This window comes from Physeter macrocephalus, chromosome 10, assembly GCF_002837175.3.
Source record: "Physeter macrocephalus isolate SW-GA chromosome 10, ASM283717v5, whole genome shotgun sequence".
In the NCBI taxonomy this organism is placed as follows: Eukaryota; Metazoa; Chordata; class Mammalia; order Artiodactyla; family Physeteridae; genus Physeter; species Physeter macrocephalus.
Genome location: NC_041223.1, coordinates 42917781 through 42938369, shown reverse-complemented (window position 1 = coordinate 42938369; position 20589 = coordinate 42917781). Strand labels below are relative to the sequence as shown.

General features: G+C 39.9%; 1 protein-coding gene across 1 annotated transcript in view; it reads right to left on the bottom strand.

Annotated features, from left to right (window-relative positions):
• Positions 1–20589, bottom strand: part of FAM184A (family with sequence similarity 184 member A) — a 128099-nt gene that overhangs the window by 55809 nt on the left and 51701 nt on the right. Inside the window, exons 2-4 of the mRNA XM_024122470.3 lie at positions 7657–8511; positions 6810–6945; positions 5191–5372 (exon numbers count right to left, since the gene is read on the bottom strand). Coding sequence (XP_023978238.1) covers positions 5191–5372; positions 6810–6945; positions 7657–8511 — 1173 coding nt within the window. The remainder of the gene's footprint in view (positions 1–5190; positions 5373–6809; positions 6946–7656; positions 8512–20589) is intronic.

Genomic DNA, 20589 nt, shown 5'->3' with positions numbered 1-20589 from the left:
GAAAATTTCAAACCTAGATCTGATGTCAAAAGCCTGCATTCATAACCATTTCCAGCACTTTGAAGGCTGAGAAAGCAGTTTACCAGGCAGTGAAGTTAGGGAGATAGAAACCCATGCAGCTGAGCAGTGTGGCTAGAACATAGGATTCAAGGCTGGGAGTAGAGAGGGATGAGGCTCAGAAGCAGGCAGGGTCAAATGATGACCAGGGGTCTTTTATGCTAAGGCCTCTGGATTCTATTCTGATGAGAATGAGCAATCACTGAAACTGACATTTTAAAATTTTTAAAAAAAAATTTTTAGTTACTTATTTTTAATGTTTGTTGTTTAAGCCACCCAGGCTGTGGCGTTTTGTTATAGCAGCCCCAGCAAACCAAGACAACTTGTCAAGGGGAGGAAGTAGAAAGGAAACAAAGAAAGGAAGAACTTGGGAAGTATCTGAATTTAGGGAACAGGAGGAGAAAGAGGAGCCAGTGAAGGAGACATGAGTCATTAGGGAAGGAGGAGAGCGTCACAGAGACAAAGGGTGGGCAGGGGGTGACCAAGAGGTGTGAGTGCTGCTGAGAAAATGGGTACAGTTTCAGGGTGTGCTGGTTGTGTTCCCACTGATGCCTTAGGACCCAGTACAACAGAGCAGGAGAGGGGAAGCCAGGCCGAAAGGAGGAAATGGAGGTACTGGATGAAGGCTACTCTTTGAAGAACTTACGTGGTGTTATGAAAGAGGAAGACGAGAAAGTAAAACTTCAAGAAAATGAGGTTGAAAGATGTTTTAAATCTCTTTAGAGGCTGGAGCAGATCCCCGCCTTGATGCTCTGTAAGACTCTCGGAAGACAGACACACCTCCTCTGGATCATTAATTCCTCCCGGATGGGCAGAGAGATCCTGCTGTCTGGCCTCTACAGCACCTGCCTGCCTGGCTCAGTCTGCAGGTCCCTAGAACTACCCAGGTGGAAGTAAAAGGTCCTCACGTCATAGGAGGCAGCACACTGCAAGGTGGAGAACATGGGTTTTGGAGTCTCACAGACCTGGGTTCAAGTTCCAGCTCTGCCATTTATTAGCCATGTGACTGGGGGTACCATGCGTGCATAACATCTATAAGCCTCAGTTTCTCCATCTGTGAAATGGGAACGATAAGGAAGAACCTATTTTACAGGGTTGCTGAAGATGAGATAATGTGCCCCCAAATGTTTAGCAATATACCCAGCCTACTGTAAATATTTTATAGTTGTTAGCAATTATTTTACATAATAAAGAGATTATCATTATTCCCAAGGCCCAATGAGGGCAAAAAGCCCTAGGGAAGATTCTTGAATGTAAGGCACTGGACTTTCTTTCCTTTCAAAGCCAGAAGGTGTAGACAGAGGAAACAGAAACGCCCAGCTTCTTCTTTCTTGCCTGGGCCAGACTGGGTGTCAGCTCTTCCCTTCAAGCCTCCCCTACAGGGATGGGGGTACCGGGGGCTCAGGGCTCAGAGCAGTGTTCTAGAACTGGATCCCAATCCCTCTGCTAGCTCTCCCTGACTTGGGGCCACCAGAAACCAGAGCCCCTACTTGAATACAACATTTTTAAGGTTCTTTTACCACCATCACCCCCAGGTCTTTTTGTTTCACAGCTCAGACATGAAGTCCCCCTCATCATAGATCATAGCTTTTACCTATAAAACTGTACCAGTCAGGGCTCAACCAGAGAAGCAGGAAGGAGAAAGAAGGGGAGGGGTGCTGAGGAAGAGAGATGCCATCAGGAAGGGTGGGCAGGAACTCTTAGGCATGGGCTAAAGCTGCTGTCCACAGGCAGAATGTCTTCAGTGACTGACATTTTGTAAAAAAACAATCATCTTGGCAGTAGGCTAGTGAGCTGACGGAAGGCGGAGAGAGTGCAGAGCTGACAGGACTTTGGAACCGATAAGGGGATTAAGGAAACGGTAATCAAGAACGACTCCCAGGTTTCTGATTTACCGAACTAGACAGACTATAGTGCTACTGGTTGAAAAAAGGAGTAAAGGAAATATAGTATTTTGAGGGGAGAAAGTTCTAGGCAGGTTGATTTGACACATCTGTGAGAAACAGATATCTAGTGGGAGTTAGATACACAGGACTCAAGTTCAGGGAAAAGATCTGGCCTAGACGAACGGCTTTGGGAGATATCACTGACCAAGTGACAGCTGATGTTACTGGAATGGATGAGCTTGTGGAATGAGATGAGAATGCAAGAGGAACATCAAAGGTAAGGACACAGAAAAGACTCTAAAAAAGACTGATATATGTATATGTATAACAGATTCACTGTGTTGTACACCTGAAACACAGCATTGTAAATCAACTATACCCCAATTAAAAATTTTAAACAAAAATTAAAATTAAAAAAGTTAAATAAAAATTTAATTTAAAAATAAAAAAATTAAATAAAAATTAAAAAAAAAAAGGTAAGGCCACAGAGAGAAGAGGGAAGCTCACAGACAAGACTGCAGGGCCTGAGAGACAGGAGGAAAGTGTGAGAGAACCGAAGAGAGATGCTGTAACTCAGAGGAGTCAGTATCCCAGGAAGACAAGATCCCCCCCCACCAGTCCAGCAGCCAGGACGTCACTGGAGGCTGAGGCCAATGTTGAGCCTGTGGAGTGGTGGCAGGAGAAACCAGCCCACACGAGGTAAGGAGAGAGTGGGAGGCAAACAAGGGCTAGGAGAACAGACACTTTTCAATACACTTGGCTGCTGAGAGAAGGAGGAGTGTCCCAAACCCTCACCTGGTATTGTAGATATGTGAAAAACTGGAATAAATATTCAGCAATTACTCTACACATCATATGTCTTATTTATTTCATTTAGAAATTAAGTATGTTGGTATATGAATTTTCAGGGCTTGATTTTGGCCATCCTTTTCAGTTTAACAGACATTTCCTAGGTGTATACACAATAACACATTTCATCAACAGAAAAATAAATATGATTAACTGTAATGTACATCCCACTGAAGTAAGAGTTCATTCAGCTTCTGGCTTGAAATAGGTTGAAATGTCCTAAGTTTTTACATTATAAATTGTTATCAGCAATATTTTGAACATATACACAATATGGGATAGCCCAGCTTTATATAAATACCTTTTCTCCTCAAAATAAAAACAAAGGGCTTCCCTGGTGGCGCAGTGGCTGAGAGTCCACCTGCCGATGCAGGGGACACGGGTTTGTGCCCCGGTCCAGGAGGATCCCACGTGCCGCGGAGCGGCTGGGTCCGTGAGCCATGGCCTCTGAGCCTGCGTGTCCGGAGCCTGTGCTCCACAACGGGAGAGGCCAGAGCAGTGAGAGGCCCGCGTACCAAAAAAAAAATAATAATAATAATAAGATAAAATAAAGTAAAATAAAAACAAAAAATTCCTAGAGTTAAGACATAGACTGTCACTATGAAATAGAAGTTAATACTCCAAGTAAAATGTGAAAAAGAGGAAAACTGAACCTTTCTTTCTTTCCTTTCAGGGGGCGGGTGTGAAGCCCCTCATTCTTTACCTTCTCCAGTTCCAAAACCTGCTGCTTCTGCTCTTCATTCAGACTCTGGGTTTTGCTTTGCAAAAAAGCTCTTTCTTCTTCAAGCTGAGATAATCTCTATAAGGGGATTAAGGAAACGGTAATCAAGAACGACTCCCAGGTTTCTGATTTACCGAACTAGACAGACTATAGTGCTACTGGTTGAAAAAAGGAGTAAAGGAAATATAGTATTTTGAGGGGAGAAAGTTCTAGGCAGGTTGATTTGACACATCTGTGAGAAACAGATATCTAGTGGGAGTTAGATACACAGGACTCAAGTTCAGGGAAAAGATCTGGCCTAGACGAACGGCTTTGGGAGATATCACTGACCAAGTGACAGCTGATGTTACTGGAATGGATGAGCTTGTGGAATGAGATGAGAATGCAAGAGGAACATCAAAGGTAAGGACACAGAAAAGACTCTAAAAAAGACTGATATATGTATATGTATAACAGATTCACTGTGTTGTACACCTGAAACACAGCATTGTAAATCAACTATACCCCAATTAAAAATTTTAAACAAAAATTAAAATTAAAAAAGTTAAATAAAAATTTAATTTAAAAATAAAAAAATTAAATAAAAATTAAAAAAAAAAAGGTAAGGCCACAGAGAGAAGAGGGAAGCTCACAGACAAGACTGCAGGGCCTGAGAGACAGGAGGAAAGTGTGAGAGAACCGAAGAGAGATGCTGTAACTCAGAGGAGTCAGTATCCCAGGAAGACAAGATCCCCCCCCACCAGTCCAGCAGCCAGGACGTCACTGGAGGCTGAGGCCAATGTTGAGCCTGTGGAGTGGTGGCAGGAGAAACCAGCCCACACGAGGTAAGGAGAGAGTGGGAGGCAAACAAGGGCTAGGAGAACAGACACTTTTCAATACACTTGGCTGCTGAGAGAAGGAGGAGTGTCCCAAACCCTCACCTGGTATTGTAGATATGTGAAAAACTGGAATAAATATTCAGCAATTACTCTACACATCATATGTCTTATTTATTTCATTTAGAAATTAAGTATGTTGGTATATGAATTTTCAGGGCTTGATTTTGGCCATCCTTTTCAGTTTAACAGACATTTCCTAGGTGTATACACAATAACACATTTCATCAACAGAAAAATAAATATGATTAACTGTAATGTACATCCCACTGAAGTAAGAGTTCATTCAGCTTCTGGCTTGAAATAGGTTGAAATGTCCTAAGTTTTTACATTATAAATTGTTATCAGCAATATTTTGAACATATACACAATATGGGATAGCCCAGCTTTATATAAATACCTTTTCTCCTCAAAATAAAAACAAAGGGCTTCCCTGGTGGCGCAGTGGCTGAGAGTCCACCTGCCGATGCAGGGGACACGGGTTTGTGCCCCGGTCCAGGAGGATCCCACGTGCCGCGGAGCGGCTGGGTCCGTGAGCCATGGCCTCTGAGCCTGCGTGTCCGGAGCCTGTGCTCCACAACGGGAGAGGCCAGAGCAGTGAGAGGCCCGCGTACCAAAAAAAAAATAATAATAATAATAAGATAAAATAAAGTAAAATAAAAACAAAAAATTCCTAGAGTTAAGACATAGACTGTCACTATGAAATAGAAGTTAATACTCCAAGTAAAATGTGAAAAAGAGGAAAACTGAACCTTTCTTTCTTTCCTTTCAGGGGGCGGGTGTGAAGCCCCTCATTCTTTACCTTCTCCAGTTCCAAAACCTGCTGCTTCTGCTCTTCATTCAGACTCTGGGTTTTGCTTTGCAAAAAAGCTCTTTCTTCTTCAAGCTGAGATAATCTCTCATTGGCCCTTGATTTTTCTGATTCTAGATCTTTAATTGTAACCTCCTGGGTCATTTGAGTTGCTTGAAGCATTCCAATATGACCTACCCCCCCAAAAGAAAGCCCCAATTTAAAATCTGTTACATTGTGGTATAAAACAGTTTATAGTTAATGACACAATGTACTTAATATGGAAGTAAAATAAATGGTCTGCGTGTACAAATAGTTCTTTGGTTTCCTCACTGTATACAATAGAAATATTTACCATGGGAATACTTATTATCCAAGTAGAATTACTTAAATTAGAAAGCAGTCCATTTCACATCACTGATGTTGCTCCCTGCACCTAGGACCATTCCAATCATTTTTGAAGATTTCAAGCTCTACAAGTTGAGGTAGAAACAACTCCTCAGGGTACATATAAAAGTCCTGGGAGTAAAACAAAGTAAGAGAAGATGCACTGAGTAGCACGATGGCACTACAATGAGTAATTTATTCTTTTCTAATCTCTTTTTTTTTTTCAAATTCTAACATAAAGAGGAAGAAATCTGTATGCAGCAAGGAAAGATGGCAGGCAGCAGTTTGGTTGAAACTAAATTTGTTGTAGACAACAGACCTGGATAAAGAACTGAGGCAGAGCAAGAGACAGATAAGGACAGCAAGGCTATGAAAACCTAAAATGACAACAGCAAAAAGACAAAAGTGTCTGTGTGGGGGTGGTATGAACAGAGACAGAGAGATGGAAAGTGAATATGAGAAAATATGCTCAGAAGGCATATGCGTTAGGACAGTGGTTCTCAAAGCGCCCTGGACCAGCAGCGCCTGGGAGCACCGGTCACAAGTGAAACTCGCCCCAGATCTACTGCATCAGAAACTCTGGGGTTGGGGCCTAGCGTCCGTGGTTGCACGAGCTGTCCAGGTGATTTTCATACACATTAAAGTCGAAAAGCTTCTGCTTCAGGGGGAGGGTAATCTGAGATTCACCAGTGAGCCAGTCAATCAGATGACATCCTCAAAGAACTCATTCAAAGGCCTCCCCTGGCTCACCAAACACCCCAGCGAAATGTCACTTCAGATTGATACAGGTCACCCCACTCCTCTAGTGAAGGCTTCGAAATGAGCACGTCAGCCACATCAGGACAGGCAACCCAGCTTTAGTATGTAAAATGATCCTTATTAATAAGCCAAATGAAATGAGGCTGTTGTAATTTAAATTTAGTTCCACTAATTTAAGTATTTTAAAATATTTATGTTTTAAAAGGACACGTTTTTAAAGGACAAAGCCTCGTAGAGTGTTTTTCTTTTAGTCACTGACTTATTGGTGCTAAAACCTATAATTCTTAATTTTTTTATAGAAATATATTCCTAAAAATAAGTTATCATTTGCTCATCTTATGATTAACAAGATAACAGAACCTTTTAACATGTTTAGAATCTAAATAATTTTAAAATATGAGAAGAAAAGGCTAATTCTGTCTCGAATTAACATTTAAGTGTTGGTTTTAGCTGAGGAATACACCAAGCACTGTGGTCAGACATACTAGCTTTGAGGACAAGATCTGAAGCTTGCTGCTGTAAACGTTCTCTGGCTGCTGCTAGCTCACTTTCCACTTCCTTGTGCCTGCTTAATAAGGCCATTTCTCCCTCCTTGGCATCATCAAGCTGTTTTTGAAGAACCTAAGAAAAATCAAATAGCCATTATTAATATGCAAGAATGATGCTAAGCTAAAAAATTCATTTAAACTACCAGCAGCAACTTTCTCTTATTCAAAAGTCACACTTAACAATACCTAGTTTTGAATCTGTATCAGTGACACATAACTTGTTATCTTCATAAGTCATATGACCCAATCATGAAAGGCTATTCGACCCTTTCTAATATATTTAAATGCTGCACAGATATTAAAAACACACCTATGACATTTTCTATGCCAAAAAACAAAGAGACTTGCCAGAGAGACCTTTTGGTTTTTTTTTTTAGACTTGTGCCATACCCCTATTTATAAAGCAATCTTAATTTTTTGTTCAGTGTCTGGACATCAGCTGATGTGCAGACCCCATCATCAATGGAGGAAAAGGAAAAAAACATAGTTAAAGACCAATATTTTAAACTTCCCAAATCACTGGGAAAATATTAACATGTTATTAAAAAATCCTTTCATAAACAATAAGGTTTTAAGCTTATCTTTTTGGGCCTTTCATATCTGAAATTGTTGTAGGAAATAACAGCTACAGGGTAATAAAGATTACCTTTTCACGGATCTTCTCACAAAAGAAAAGTAGAAAAAAGCAAAATGGAAAAAAGAAAGTTAAAGTGGTCTAATCGAAAAGAAAAACAGAAAAGTAGAAAAAAAAATCCATGTGTTGAATGTAATATTCTTTACTCACCTGAACACTGTTCTCTGCTGTAACAAGTGCTATCTGAAGCTTCTGGCATTTGTCATGAAGACTTCCAGCTTCATCCTGTACCATCTGTAACTCTGTCTTTAATTTTCCTATGGTTTTTCGTAAAATTGCTTCTTGTCCCTGAAATTCTTTTCTAAGATCTGCTTCCTTTTCTTTGCTAGCCTGGAGGCTTTCTGCTGTAAAAAGCTGTGACCTTTTCAAAGTATCTAGCTCATGTTCATAAAAGGACTGAGCTTTACGCAACTTGCCTTCATAATCCTCAATTAGTTTTTTCCGCTCAAGCCTTAGCTCTTCCAGTGTCTTGTTTAAGGCCTCCACCTCCATTCTGTACAGCTCCTCCGCTTTCTCCTGTCCTTTACTAACTGAGGCACTGTGATCCTGCTGTGACTTCAGCAGCTCTTGGATCTCCCGTCTGTGAGCAGTTCGCAAATCTTCCAATGCCAACCGTTTGTCTTTTTCAAACTGTACTTGGACTTGTCCAAAACTCCGTACTCTTTCCTCAAATTTCCTTCTAATCTCTTCAACCTCTCTAGACATGGTTACTATGCGTTGGACATGCTGGGCTTCTGCACAAAGTTGCATGTCCTCAACTCTGTGCTTATAAGCCTCAAATTCTGTCAAAGCCTGCTGCTTCATTTTTATGTGATCTTCTAATGATGCTTCTAAAACTTGAATCTTTCTCTTAAGGTCTAACTCCTCTGATACTCTGCTTTTATATTGCAATATTTTTTCTCTTGTTTCTGCAAGAATTTGTTGGATTTCTTCTTCATGAGCATCTTTGAGGGCTTGAATTGCAGATTCGTGCTCATCATTTTTAGTGTTCAAGGCATATATTACCTGCATGGTTTTAAAGAAAAAGGGAGAAGAATTCAGTAAACCGTATTATTTTCTAATTGAAGTTAATTCTTTCATTTGGATTGACATTTTTTTCTATGCAGATAATACTGGCTACAGTAAATAAATACTAAAACTTCATGCATTGTTTCTGTACTCATAGATTTATTTAGCAAATTTACGTAGCCCAATCTTTTTTTTTTTTTTTTTTTTTTCTTTGTGGTACGCGGGCCTCTCACTGTTGTGGCCTCTCCCACTGTGGAGCATAGGCTCCGGACGCACAGGCCCAGCGGCCACAGCTCACGCGCCCAGCCACTCTGCGGCATGCGGGATCCTCCCAGACCGGGGCACGAACCCATGTCCCCTGCATCGGCAGGCGGACTCTCAACCACTGTGCCACCAGGGAAGCCCTACGGAGCCCAATCTTAAAATCTGTACTTGAAGACTTTTTGATTAGGATTTTGAAGCATTCAAAATTAAGAATGTTTTCCTAGAAATGAAACAGTGAGGAGGAAAGAGACAAAGGAGGCTACCTGGTCTATGAGAATGGAGTTTTCCTATGGCCCAGTCTAGCTTCCTGGGGACTGTGCTGGGACCAGGAGAAAAGCCTCATGGTAAGTCTCTGCCCTGCACTGGAGGCCTAGAGATGAAGGAGGCTTTGCATGAGTGGAAGTTCTAGGCCCTACGTCTTCCCAAAGGCCTCTTTCAACTGCCTAAACTCTGGTTTATTTTAAATTTAGAAATTTCCTTTTCTAATTCCATTATCGTCTGTTTTTAAAGCTGATCCTTTTCACCCCCAAGTGGTCTCCCTACAAAATCCAATTAGTAGGGCTTCCCTGGCGGCGCAGTGGTTGAGAATCCGCCGGCCGATGCAGGGGACACGGGTTCGTGCCCCGGTCCGGGAAGATCCCACATGCCGCGGAGCGGCTGGGCCCGTGAGCCATGGCCGCTGAGCCTGTGCGTCCGGAGCCTGTGCTCCGCAACGGGAGAGGCCACAACAGTGAGAGGCCCGCGTACCACACACACACAAAAAAATCCAATTAGTACTTTTGTGCTCACCTATCAAATGTTGTAGTTTTACTCATTGCCTAATTTTCCCTCTGCCTCCAAGCAAGCCAGATTCCTAGAGCCAGAGTGTTCTGAGTACAGGTCTTTATTTTCATTTTCGTCCTTGGGTTTTAATGATTCCATTGAGATTTCCCCACCTTAATTCCAATGACAACATACTCCTTTTATAGTAACACTCCCACTCTCGTATGTTCCTTGATGTCCTCCACATAGCCCTGCGGTCCAACAGTAATATTCACAACTGTTACTTAAGGCTTAGAGATGTGCCTACTTTCTTCTGAAGTAAAAATAAAAAGTAAATACTATACACTCCAGCAAAAATCCAGAGGCTAAAAATCAGTGTCCTGGAGCTTCGCTTATTTTAATATGATCTTACTTTCGCTTCAGAAATGAAGTCCAGCACCAAATACTACCTATCTATCATCTATCTATCTATCTGTCTATCTATCTACGGTTGCGTTGGGTCTTCATTGCTGCGCGTGGGCTTTCTCTAGTTGTGGAGAGCGGGGGCTTCTCTTATTGCGGAGCATGGGCTCAGTAGTTGTGGCTCGCGGGCTCTAGAGCGCAGGCTCAGTAGTTGTGGCTCACGGGCTTAGCTGCTCCATGGCATGTGGGATCTTCCCAGACCAGGGCTCGAACCCACGTCCCCTGCATTGGCAGGCGGATTCCCAACCACCGCGCCTCCAGAGAAGTTCCAGCACCAAATACTTTTGCAATTAAGATGCGGAAGTGTTGCCCTTTTTGTAGAGAACTTGTTTATGCAGACTGAGGCAACTGAGACAAACTACCTGGCTCTCCACAGATCCTGGTAACTCCAAATCCTGCTGCTAAATCGAGGCTGTCGCCTGCTAAGCCTGCAGCTACACTGGCAGAAGGCAGAATACACACTGGAGCTACCCCACTGCAGGGGCTTCACTCCCTCCATACAGGGCTTTGTCTTCCATACCCAGTCCCCTGTCCATACACTCGGCTAGGTCTGCTGTATCTATTTTCTTCAGCGTGACTGAGATGTGGTCATACCAAAAGAAAAAAGGTTGAGAGACGGCAAGATTCCACCTGTCTTGCCACAACTACCCTTCTCCTACAAGGGCCACAGGAAAACATGTGCACAGAAGAAAATAAATACTTATTCACGGTGTCTCTCTCTTTTTTAATAAACGTAATTCCAAATTCCACGTTATGTCCCTAAATGGGCTAACACACATCCCCATGGAGGACTCCTTTTATTTACACATTTAATCTTAAAGGTAGCCTATAAACCAAGAAAGTTGGGTGGCTTCCTATTCCCTTCCCTCAGGGTCATACCTGTCTACCACACTGATGCCAGAAAAGACCGGAAGGGGCACTATGGAAAAAGACACCAACCAGCTGGAGAGAAGTCCATTTGCCAGAGTGCCTGGAACAGAGCTGGTCTAGCCCACAGGTTGCAGACCTTCCCAGAGCATGTCTGCATGCATTCCCTCTTCATCTTACTAAGCACGTGGAAGGAAAAGAGATAATCCAAAGAGATGGGATCCCCAAAGAAAATAAATCACACTGTTAGCACTTTGCTCCAGGAAATGATCATGAAAGGGACCAGTCCATGGTGGGATTCTATATAACTGGTGATGAAAAGGGAGAGGGAAGCAACATGTGAGCCTCCCCTTGTCAACTATTTATTGAAATACTCTTCTCTTTTTCCTAATTTAATTTCCCTCAGTCTTCAAGAGTCAGCTCAAGTTCTGCCTCTTTTAATAAGCCTTCCAAAGCCACCCACATCCATGGGATTCTATCTTTTCTTTATATCCAACATCACCATTTCCTTACCACCACTCATTCCTGAAACTCAGCAAATGTTAGACTGGTTTAATTTGGGATGTCCTGACAACAAGGCTGGAAAGCTGTGTGATGATGTTAGCTGAAGGTACAGAAGCTCAGGAGCACACAAAAATGTGAATAAAAAGGCGAAATTAAAGGGGATCGAGGTTACGAATTAAAGCATTAAATTAAAACAGAATTTAAGAGAAGTAAACAAAACGTGATAAATAATAGGGAAATATTATAAGATATAAGATACAAATATAAGATATATTGTATCTTCCAGGAAAGCAATGTTAAAATAAATTTCTAAAACCTTAAAAAGGAACAATAAAAAGATGGCAAGGACAATAGCAAATTAGCAGTGCTCTTAGAAATGACCATTTAAAATATACCACTATTTAATTATATTATTTTTAAATGAGAATGCTATATATGAATTTTCAAGTACCTTAACTATACAAAGTATCTTCTAGCTATTCACTTTTCTACATAATTACAAAGGCAACCATTTATTAGTATCTTTCTCTGATTAATTATTATTTCTCAGACAAAGGTAATATAGATGGTTCTATGTTCTTTGAACACATAGAAGATATATGACTTGAAGTAACAGAATGGACCCAAACTGAATTTCTGACCCTAGGTAAAATAATTTCTCCAAGCTTCAAGTTTCTCAATATTAAATGGAGATCATATTTATTCTACCCTAGTGACATTGTTGTTATAAGATCAACTTATCATTGACATTTTAAAATGATGTTATATAAATATTTTTTAAAATATAAAGCACTATAAGATACTAAGCCTTCCTTGTTAGTTGTATCATTTATTTATGGAGAGAACGAGACTAATTTTAAAAGAAACTTCAGTAAGTGATCATAATCATCCATAAAATTGGCTATGATTTGCCACATAGGAAAAGGAAATTCTCTAACGTCTCTTTTCATAAACTATTTTAAAAGACATTAAGAGCCATTCTCAATTTTTCTGGAACTATGAACATTCATGGAATGGGACAGTACAATCATTTCAGCAATTTCATGCAATTTCACAGTTCAGTTTTATGCCAATGATGCATAATTTAACTATATAACCCATGATGAGTAAGCAATTGTGAGTAATTTTTATTTTTTCTATGAAGATTTTCAGATACTCTTACCCACAGATAAAATGAGAACAATTCGAGATCCTAACTTTAAAAATGCTATTTAGGTAAAAACAAAAGTGTCTGAAATAGTTCTCACTGTTGACTGCTATGAACTGAACTGTGTCTCCCCCCAACCCCACAAAATTCATATGCTGAAGCCCTAACCCCCAACATGATGTTATATGGAGATAACAGGAGGTAATTAAGTTTAGACAGGTCATGAGAATGGGGTCCTCATGATAGGACTTAGTGCCTTTATAAGAAGAGACACCGGAGCTCTTGCTTCCTCTCTCTGTCTCCGCCATGTGAAGGCACAGCAAGAAGTTCTACAGTATTCTGCTACGGTCGACAGAGTAAATACTTTGGCAGTATAAATGTTCCCACTAAAAGCTAACTCATTAGTAATAAAGCATGTTCATTGAAAAGTATGTTATATTAGCTAAAAATATTTTAAGCGGACCTCAATTGTTGCATATTATACCAACAGGTTTAACCCTGCTAAGGTAAGGGAATCGTTGAATAAATGATGGTACATTCCCACAATGTAAAACCATGAAACCATTAAAAAGCACATCTCATTTAGGAGGATATTTCAAAGAAAAAGCTTGTAGTATAAGGCAAATACATATGCTACTATATACGATAAGATCCAATCGCATACAGAGAAAACAATGAGTGTGCATGTGTGTGCAGATGCATATTTAAAGGTGTATTAAGAAATTAACCAAATTTTAACTGAGGATATTCAGTATTTCTAAGCCTTTTGTAATGAATGCATGTTACTACTATAATCAGAAAACAATAAACCATTTTAAAAGATTAACATTAACAGTGCCAAAAGAATGAATCAATACTCGAAATGCCTTAGCTGTAGAAAAACATGACAGTGAAAATGAAAACAGAAAGTTAAAGGAACATGCATTCCAACAGATACCCTTCAAATTTCCTTAAAAATCAGACTGAAATAAAACTGATTTATAAAAATCATCCTTAAACTTTTTCAAGAATATTGAACATTAATCATTACACTTATAAAAAAGAACATGTATTTTGGAAATGTAAAAAAAAATCTAATTACCTAGATAAAGTTTGATAGCTTACTAGCAAATCTTTAAAGGTCAATTCCTACTTCATTCATTCCTCCCTTCAACAGAAATTTACTGCACACCTGCTACGTGCCAAGACCTATCGGCACAACGGTGAACTGGATGCATATGTGTGGTGTCTATCCTCTTGCAGCTTAGTGGAGACTAACCTTAAAGAAATAGTTACTCACTTTGTCAAAGTGAAATATTGATAAGTTTTACAAAGGAGGAGAAATACAAAATGAGTCTTTGCTGGGGTGGGAGTGAGGATGGTAATGTATGAGTTTTCCCTTACTCTGAGTAAAGCGCTTACTTTATCTTAACCAGAATCTCTTTTAAAAAAAATTTTTACTGATGTATAGTTGATTTACAATGTTGTGTTAATTTCTACTGTACAGCAAAGTGATTCAGTTATACATATATATATATTCTTTTTCATATTCTTTTCCATTACGGTTTATCACAGGATATTTTAACCAGAATCTCTTTTAGTCCAAATGTTAAGGGGAAAGCTATAGAGATGGAATTACAGGCTGAGGGAACAGGATGAGCAAAAGACACACCGATGGGTAAGCACAGGGCTCTGTGAAGGCAAAGATGGGCTCTGGAGCTAGAAAAGTGGACATGGTCCACACTGCAGAGACACTCATAGCTGCTGAGCCGGACAAGATCAAGAGGGAGAAACTACTGAGGAAGAATGAAGAAGACCAAGGACCAGGCCGTGGGCGGGGTTCAGCGGCGGGAGGAGGATGAGGACCCACAGACAGAGGCAACGTGCTGAGAGAGAGGAGCAAGAGTGGAAGCAGGGCGTCACAGTCCCAGGCGCAAGGGACGGGCAGGGCGCCTTGTCAAAAGCTGCACAAAACTCAGAAAAATGAACACTTGAAGCCCCTGCATTCAGGATCTCAGAAGTAATCTTTGAGAGAGCACACTCAGTAGAGTGGTGAGGGCAGAGCGAGTGGACAAGTGGATACTGAGTAAATGGAGGCACTTAGCTAGCAGAGAAAAAAACTCCAAGAAATAGTCGGTCAAAAGAAGGAAATAAATAGGGACAACTAGGATGATGGCTTAGGGGGCAGCAGCGTCCAGTCCAGGGAGAGTTGTGGGTTTTTTTGTTTTTTTTTTTTAAAGAGGAATTGAAAATGTATCCTAGGGAAGGGCTAATTGTTGCACCAAAGCCATGGAGAAAGTTTGAGGCTAGGATTGCCTGCCACAGGCGGAGAGACTGGCACTGACTGACAGCAGGGAAAAACTCCCAAGAGAGCAAGGTTAAAGACCGGGATTTGAGGTGGAGAGGGAAGATGGGCAACTCCTGTCTGACTGCTGCAAGCTCCTCCGTAACAGGGAGATGAGATCATGTTCTTAGAGCACAGAAGCCATCAGTAGCTTCTCTCCCCTGGCAATAGATGATGCTCTTCACCTTGGTGAGGCCAGCTTCAGCTTCAGTCAGTCTTCCCAGTATGTCTGTCTCACGACAGACTCAACCACTCAGCAACCATGAGCAGACTCTGTCATCACTGCTCCTCAGGGTGATGTTTTCCTTTATCTCTTGCTTATTTGAAAATTCCGGATATATGTTCACTTTCCTTTTCTGACCAATGCCAGAGACAGTCAGACAGACCAACAGAAGAGAGAGAGAGAGAGAAAAAAACTCACCCTCAGAATATGTAAGCACTACAGGAGGCACAAGACTACTTAACAAAGAAAAAAGGAGCAATCTCAGATTCGACAATTTTTTTTAAAGTTCTGGTACAATTAATCTATGATAAACAATATATAATGGAAATAGCCTCTTCAATAAATGCTGTTGGGAAAACTGGACAGCTACATGCAAAAATAAGTAATCAAACTGGACTACTTTCTCATACCATATACAAAAATAAACCATATACAAAAATAAACTCCAAGTGGATGTAAGATGTGAAACCACAAAACTCCTAGAATAAAATGTAGGTAGTATGCTTTTTGAGATCAATTTTAACAATGTTTTTTTGGATATGTCTGCTCGGCCAAAGGAAATAAAAACGAAAACAAACACATGGGATTACATCAAACTTGAAAGCTTTTTGCACAGTGAAGGAAACTCAACCAAACAAAAAGGCAGACTACTGAATGGGAGAAGATATTTGCAAACAATCTATCTGATAAGGGGTTAATATTCAAAATGTACAAATAACTCATACAACTCAACATCAAACAAACAACCCGATTAAAAAATGGAAAGAAGACTTGAATGGACATTTTTCCAAAGAAGACATACAGATGGCCAAGAGACATATGAGAAGATACTCAACATCACTAATCATCAGGAAAAGGCAAATCAAAACCGCAATGAGATATTACCTAACACCTGTCAGAATGGCTATTATCAAAAAGACAACAAATAACAAGTGCTGATGAGAATGTGAAGAAAAAGGAACCCTTGTGCACTGTTGGTAGAAATGCAAATTGGTGCAGCCACTATGTACCAACGTACAGTGAAAGCAGTAAGAAGGTTCCTCAAAGAATTAAAAATTGAACTACCATGCAATGCAGCAATTCTATTTCTGGGTATTTTTCCAAAGAAAACAAAAACACTAATTCAAAAAGACATATGCACCCCTATGTTCATTGCAGCACTGTTTACAACAGCCAAGATATGGAAGCCACCTAGGTGCCCATCAATATGTGACTGGATAAAGAAGATGTGGTACACCCACATACCCACCCACACACACACAATGGAATGTTACTCAGCCCTAAAAAATGAAATTAAAAACAATTTTATTTTATATTGGAGTATAGTTGATTAACAATGATGTGTTAGTTACAGGTGTACAGCAAAGTGATTCAGTTATACCCATACAAGTATCCATTCCTTTTCAAATTCTTTTCCCATTTATGTTATTACAGAATATTGAGCCAAGTTCCTTGTGCTATATCGTAGCGCCTTGTTGGTTATCTATTTTAAATATAGTAGTATGTACATGTCAATCCCAAACTCCCAATCTATCCCTCCCCTCCCGCATTTTCCCCCTGGTAACCATAAGTTCATTCTCTAAGTCTGTGTTTCTGTTTTGTAAATAAGTTCATTTGAAACTTATTTACAAAATGAAACCTTGCCATTTGAGACAACATGGATGGACCTAAAGAGTATCATACTAAATGAAATAAACCAGACAAAGACAAATACCATATCATTTCATATATGTAGAATCTAAAAAAACAAAACAAAAAACAAATAACAAAACAGAAACAGACTCACAGATACAGAGAACAAGCAAGTGGTTGCGGGGCGGGGTGGGGGGTGGTGAGTGAAATAGGTGAGAGAGGTCAAGAGGTACAAACTCCCAGTTACAAAATAAACAAGTCGTGGGCATGAAATGTACATCATGGGGAATATAGAAAATATTGTAATAACTTTTTATTATGTCAGATGGTAACCAACATCATTTGTAACATATAGAAATACCGAATCACTATGTTGTGCACCTGGAACTAATGTAGTGTTGTAGGTCAGTTATACTTCGATTAAAAAAACAGATCTCATACATTTTAAACAAAGGAAGAACTTCCCTGGTGGCACAGTGGTTAAGACTCTGCGCTCCCAGTGCAAGGGGCCCGGGGTTCAATCTCTGGTCAGGAAACTAAATCACACATGCCACAACTAACAGTTCGCATGCCACAACTAAGGAGACCATGAGCCACAACTAAGGAGACCATGAGCTGCAACTAAGACCCAGAGTGACCAAATAAATAAATATTTTTTTAAAAAAGCAGCCCTAAACACAGGAAGAATATGTTTCTATAATTCTGTTTTTATTATTAAACCCTCAGATACAATTAGCAAATGGTTACCTGGTCCTTAAGCCACCAAAGTTAAAGAATATTGAAAAGAGTCTCTTAAACTTCTCAAAAACAGTGGGTTATTGATCTCTGCCATATAGGGTATGTTCTATCTGTTCTAGAGCAATAACACAGACCAGAGAACTCTGCACCTCAATTTACATTCAATGGCACTCCCAGACCAGCCTTACAAGTAAATGTTTCACAAATTATTAAATATAACTGATGAGCTCTAAGTAGCTAACTTAGAGAATCTAATGTTTCTATAAAATGGTTCACATTTTGGAACCTGATTATTATTAGCAACCTTAAGGGCATGTTAATGAAATGCATTTAAAATATGTTTTAGAGGTGATGAAATTGCACAAATCCATCCATATTTTCTTACTATTCTACTGATGATCAATAATAGCATATATTTATGCTACCTAAGTTACAGGATTAATCATTGCAATGTAAGAAAAGTTTACAGAACTGAATTCAAGAACTAGCCCCAAGCAGCTCCATGCTAGTAAAATGAGGTGGACAAAAGGAAAAAAATAAAATGAGACGGTCACAAATGACCATTCATCCTGAAGAAAAAAAAACAAGAAGCAAAACCCACAGAATATCATTTAGTGTAAAATAAGTGTCTGAAAGAAAAAAATCCCAAACTCATACAGCACTAAGCATGTGCCTGCATGCGCGCGCGTGCGCGCGCGCGCACACACACACACACACACACACACACACACACTCTCGCTCTCTCTCTCTCTTTTTTCTGAACCATCTGAAAGTAACTTCCAGGTACTTGTCACCCCTAAATACTTTAGTATATATTTCCTAAGATCAAAGACAATAGCACTATTATACCCAAGAAGTTCAGCCTAATGGAATATTAACTAATATACAGCCTATATTCAGGTTTACCAAATTATTCCAATAATAAAATTTATAGCAGCTTTTCTCTATCAATGCAGATCCAATCAAGGATCCCACATTGTACTGAGTCTTCAGTCTCCTTTAATCTGAACATTGACATTTTTGAAGAGACCAGGCTGGCTGTCTTGTAGAATACATATGATATGGACTCGTAGAATACATATGATATGGACTCATAGAATTACGTCAAGCTCCTCTTTGTGGAAATTTTATGTTGTGCTTTCTCAATCCATCCTATTGGTGATTAGAGTACTTAATACCACATTATGAGGGCACATTTATCAGTCTTCTTTTCAACTATTACTCTTCCCCAACCTTCTTCCAACCCACTTTTCGTGATGTCCTACACTTTTTCATGATGTCCTACTCAGTTTAAAGAAACGAGAAAAAAATGACAAAATGAATTTAATTTTGTTTGAAAAGGTTTAGTCCTTATGAAAACCCATCCTACCTATATGTGACAAGCCCTCCAAAGGGGCTGCCTGAATAGTAAGAGCTCCCCCTGTGGGCTACCTGTCCAAAGGCCAAGCTTGAACTGCTCATAACTCTGAGGGGATTTTTTAAAGAGGCTGAGAGAACGGTGAATAAACAAGGCAACTGGCAGGCTATTTAGAGAGAATTTTAACAGTCTTTTGGAATATGATATGAGTTGTAAACCTTTTAACCCATATTCTCACAAAATATTAAGCCACATATTCATTTGCCATTATTAACTATGGAACTGGATCTATCAGGAAGATTCACAGATTATCTGAAGTTCAAGGTAAGTGGAAAGGGAACAGATGCTACCCATAAACAGTAGTTTACTACTGGCAATGAAATACTTCCACATTTTTCTTTTCTTGGTCCAGGTTCTATTGTTATAAGTTAGAAAATTTTTTTTTTTTTTTTTTTTTTTTTGTTTTGTGGTATGCGGGCCTCCCTCTGTTGTGGCCTCTCCCGTTGCGGAGCACAGGCTCCAGACGCGCAGGCTCACTGGCCATGGCTCACGGGCCCAGCCGCTCCGCGGCATGTGGGATCCTCCCAGACCAAGGCGCGAACCCGGGTCCCCTGCATCGGCAGGCGGACGCGCAACCACCGCGCCACCAGGGAAGCCAGAAAACAAAAATTTTTAAACAAAGGCTGTTCTTCATTCATTATGTAATCAAATTAATTCCAACAACAGACTCATGTCCAAATAAAACATTTACGAAGCAGTTACCAAAACAAAAAGCTCATCTGGATTTATTTAAGCCAAAGGCACTATAAAACTCTAAATTAAAAAGACCTTTGGAAAAAGAAAGGGACTGAGAAAATATTTAAAGAGATTATAGTTGAAAACTTCCTTAATATGGGAAAGGAAATAGTCAATCAAGTCCAGGAAGCACAGAGAGTCCCATACAGGATAAATCCAAGGAGAAACACACCAAGACACATATTAATCAAACTATTAAAAATTAAATACAAAGAAAACATATTAAAAGCAGCAAGGGAAAAACAACAAATAACACACAAGGGAATCCTCAGAAGGTTAACAGCTGATCTTTCCACAGACACTCTGCAAGCTAGAAGGCAGTGGCAGGACATATTTAAAGTGATGAAGGAGAAAAACCTACAACCAAGAGTACTCTACCCAGCAAGGATCTCATTCAGATTTGATGGAGAAATTAAAACCTTTACAGACAAGCAAAAGCTGAGAGAGTTCAGCACCACCAAACCAGCTTTGCAACAAATGCTAAAGGATCTTCTCTAGGCAAGAAACACAAGAGAAGGAAAAGACCTACGATAACAAACCCAAAACAATTAAGAAAATGGTAATAGGAACATACATATCAATAACTACCTTAAATTTAATGGATTAAATGCTCCAACCAAAACACACAGACTTGCTGAATGGATACAAAAACAAGACCCATATATATGCTGTCTACAAGAGACCCCCTTCAGACCTAGGGACACATACAGACTGAAAGTGAAGGAATGGAAAAAGATATTCCATGCAAATGGAAGTCAGAAGAAAGCTGGAGTAGCAATTCTCATATCAGACAAACTAGACTTTAAAATAAAAACTATTACAAGAGACAAAGAAGGACACTACATAATGATCAAGGGATCGATCCATGAAGAAGATATAACAATTGTAAATAGTTATGCACCCAACATAGGAGCACCTCAATACATAAGGCAAATACTAACAGCCATAAAAGGGGAAATCAACAGTAACACAATCATAGTAGGGGACTCTAACACCCCACT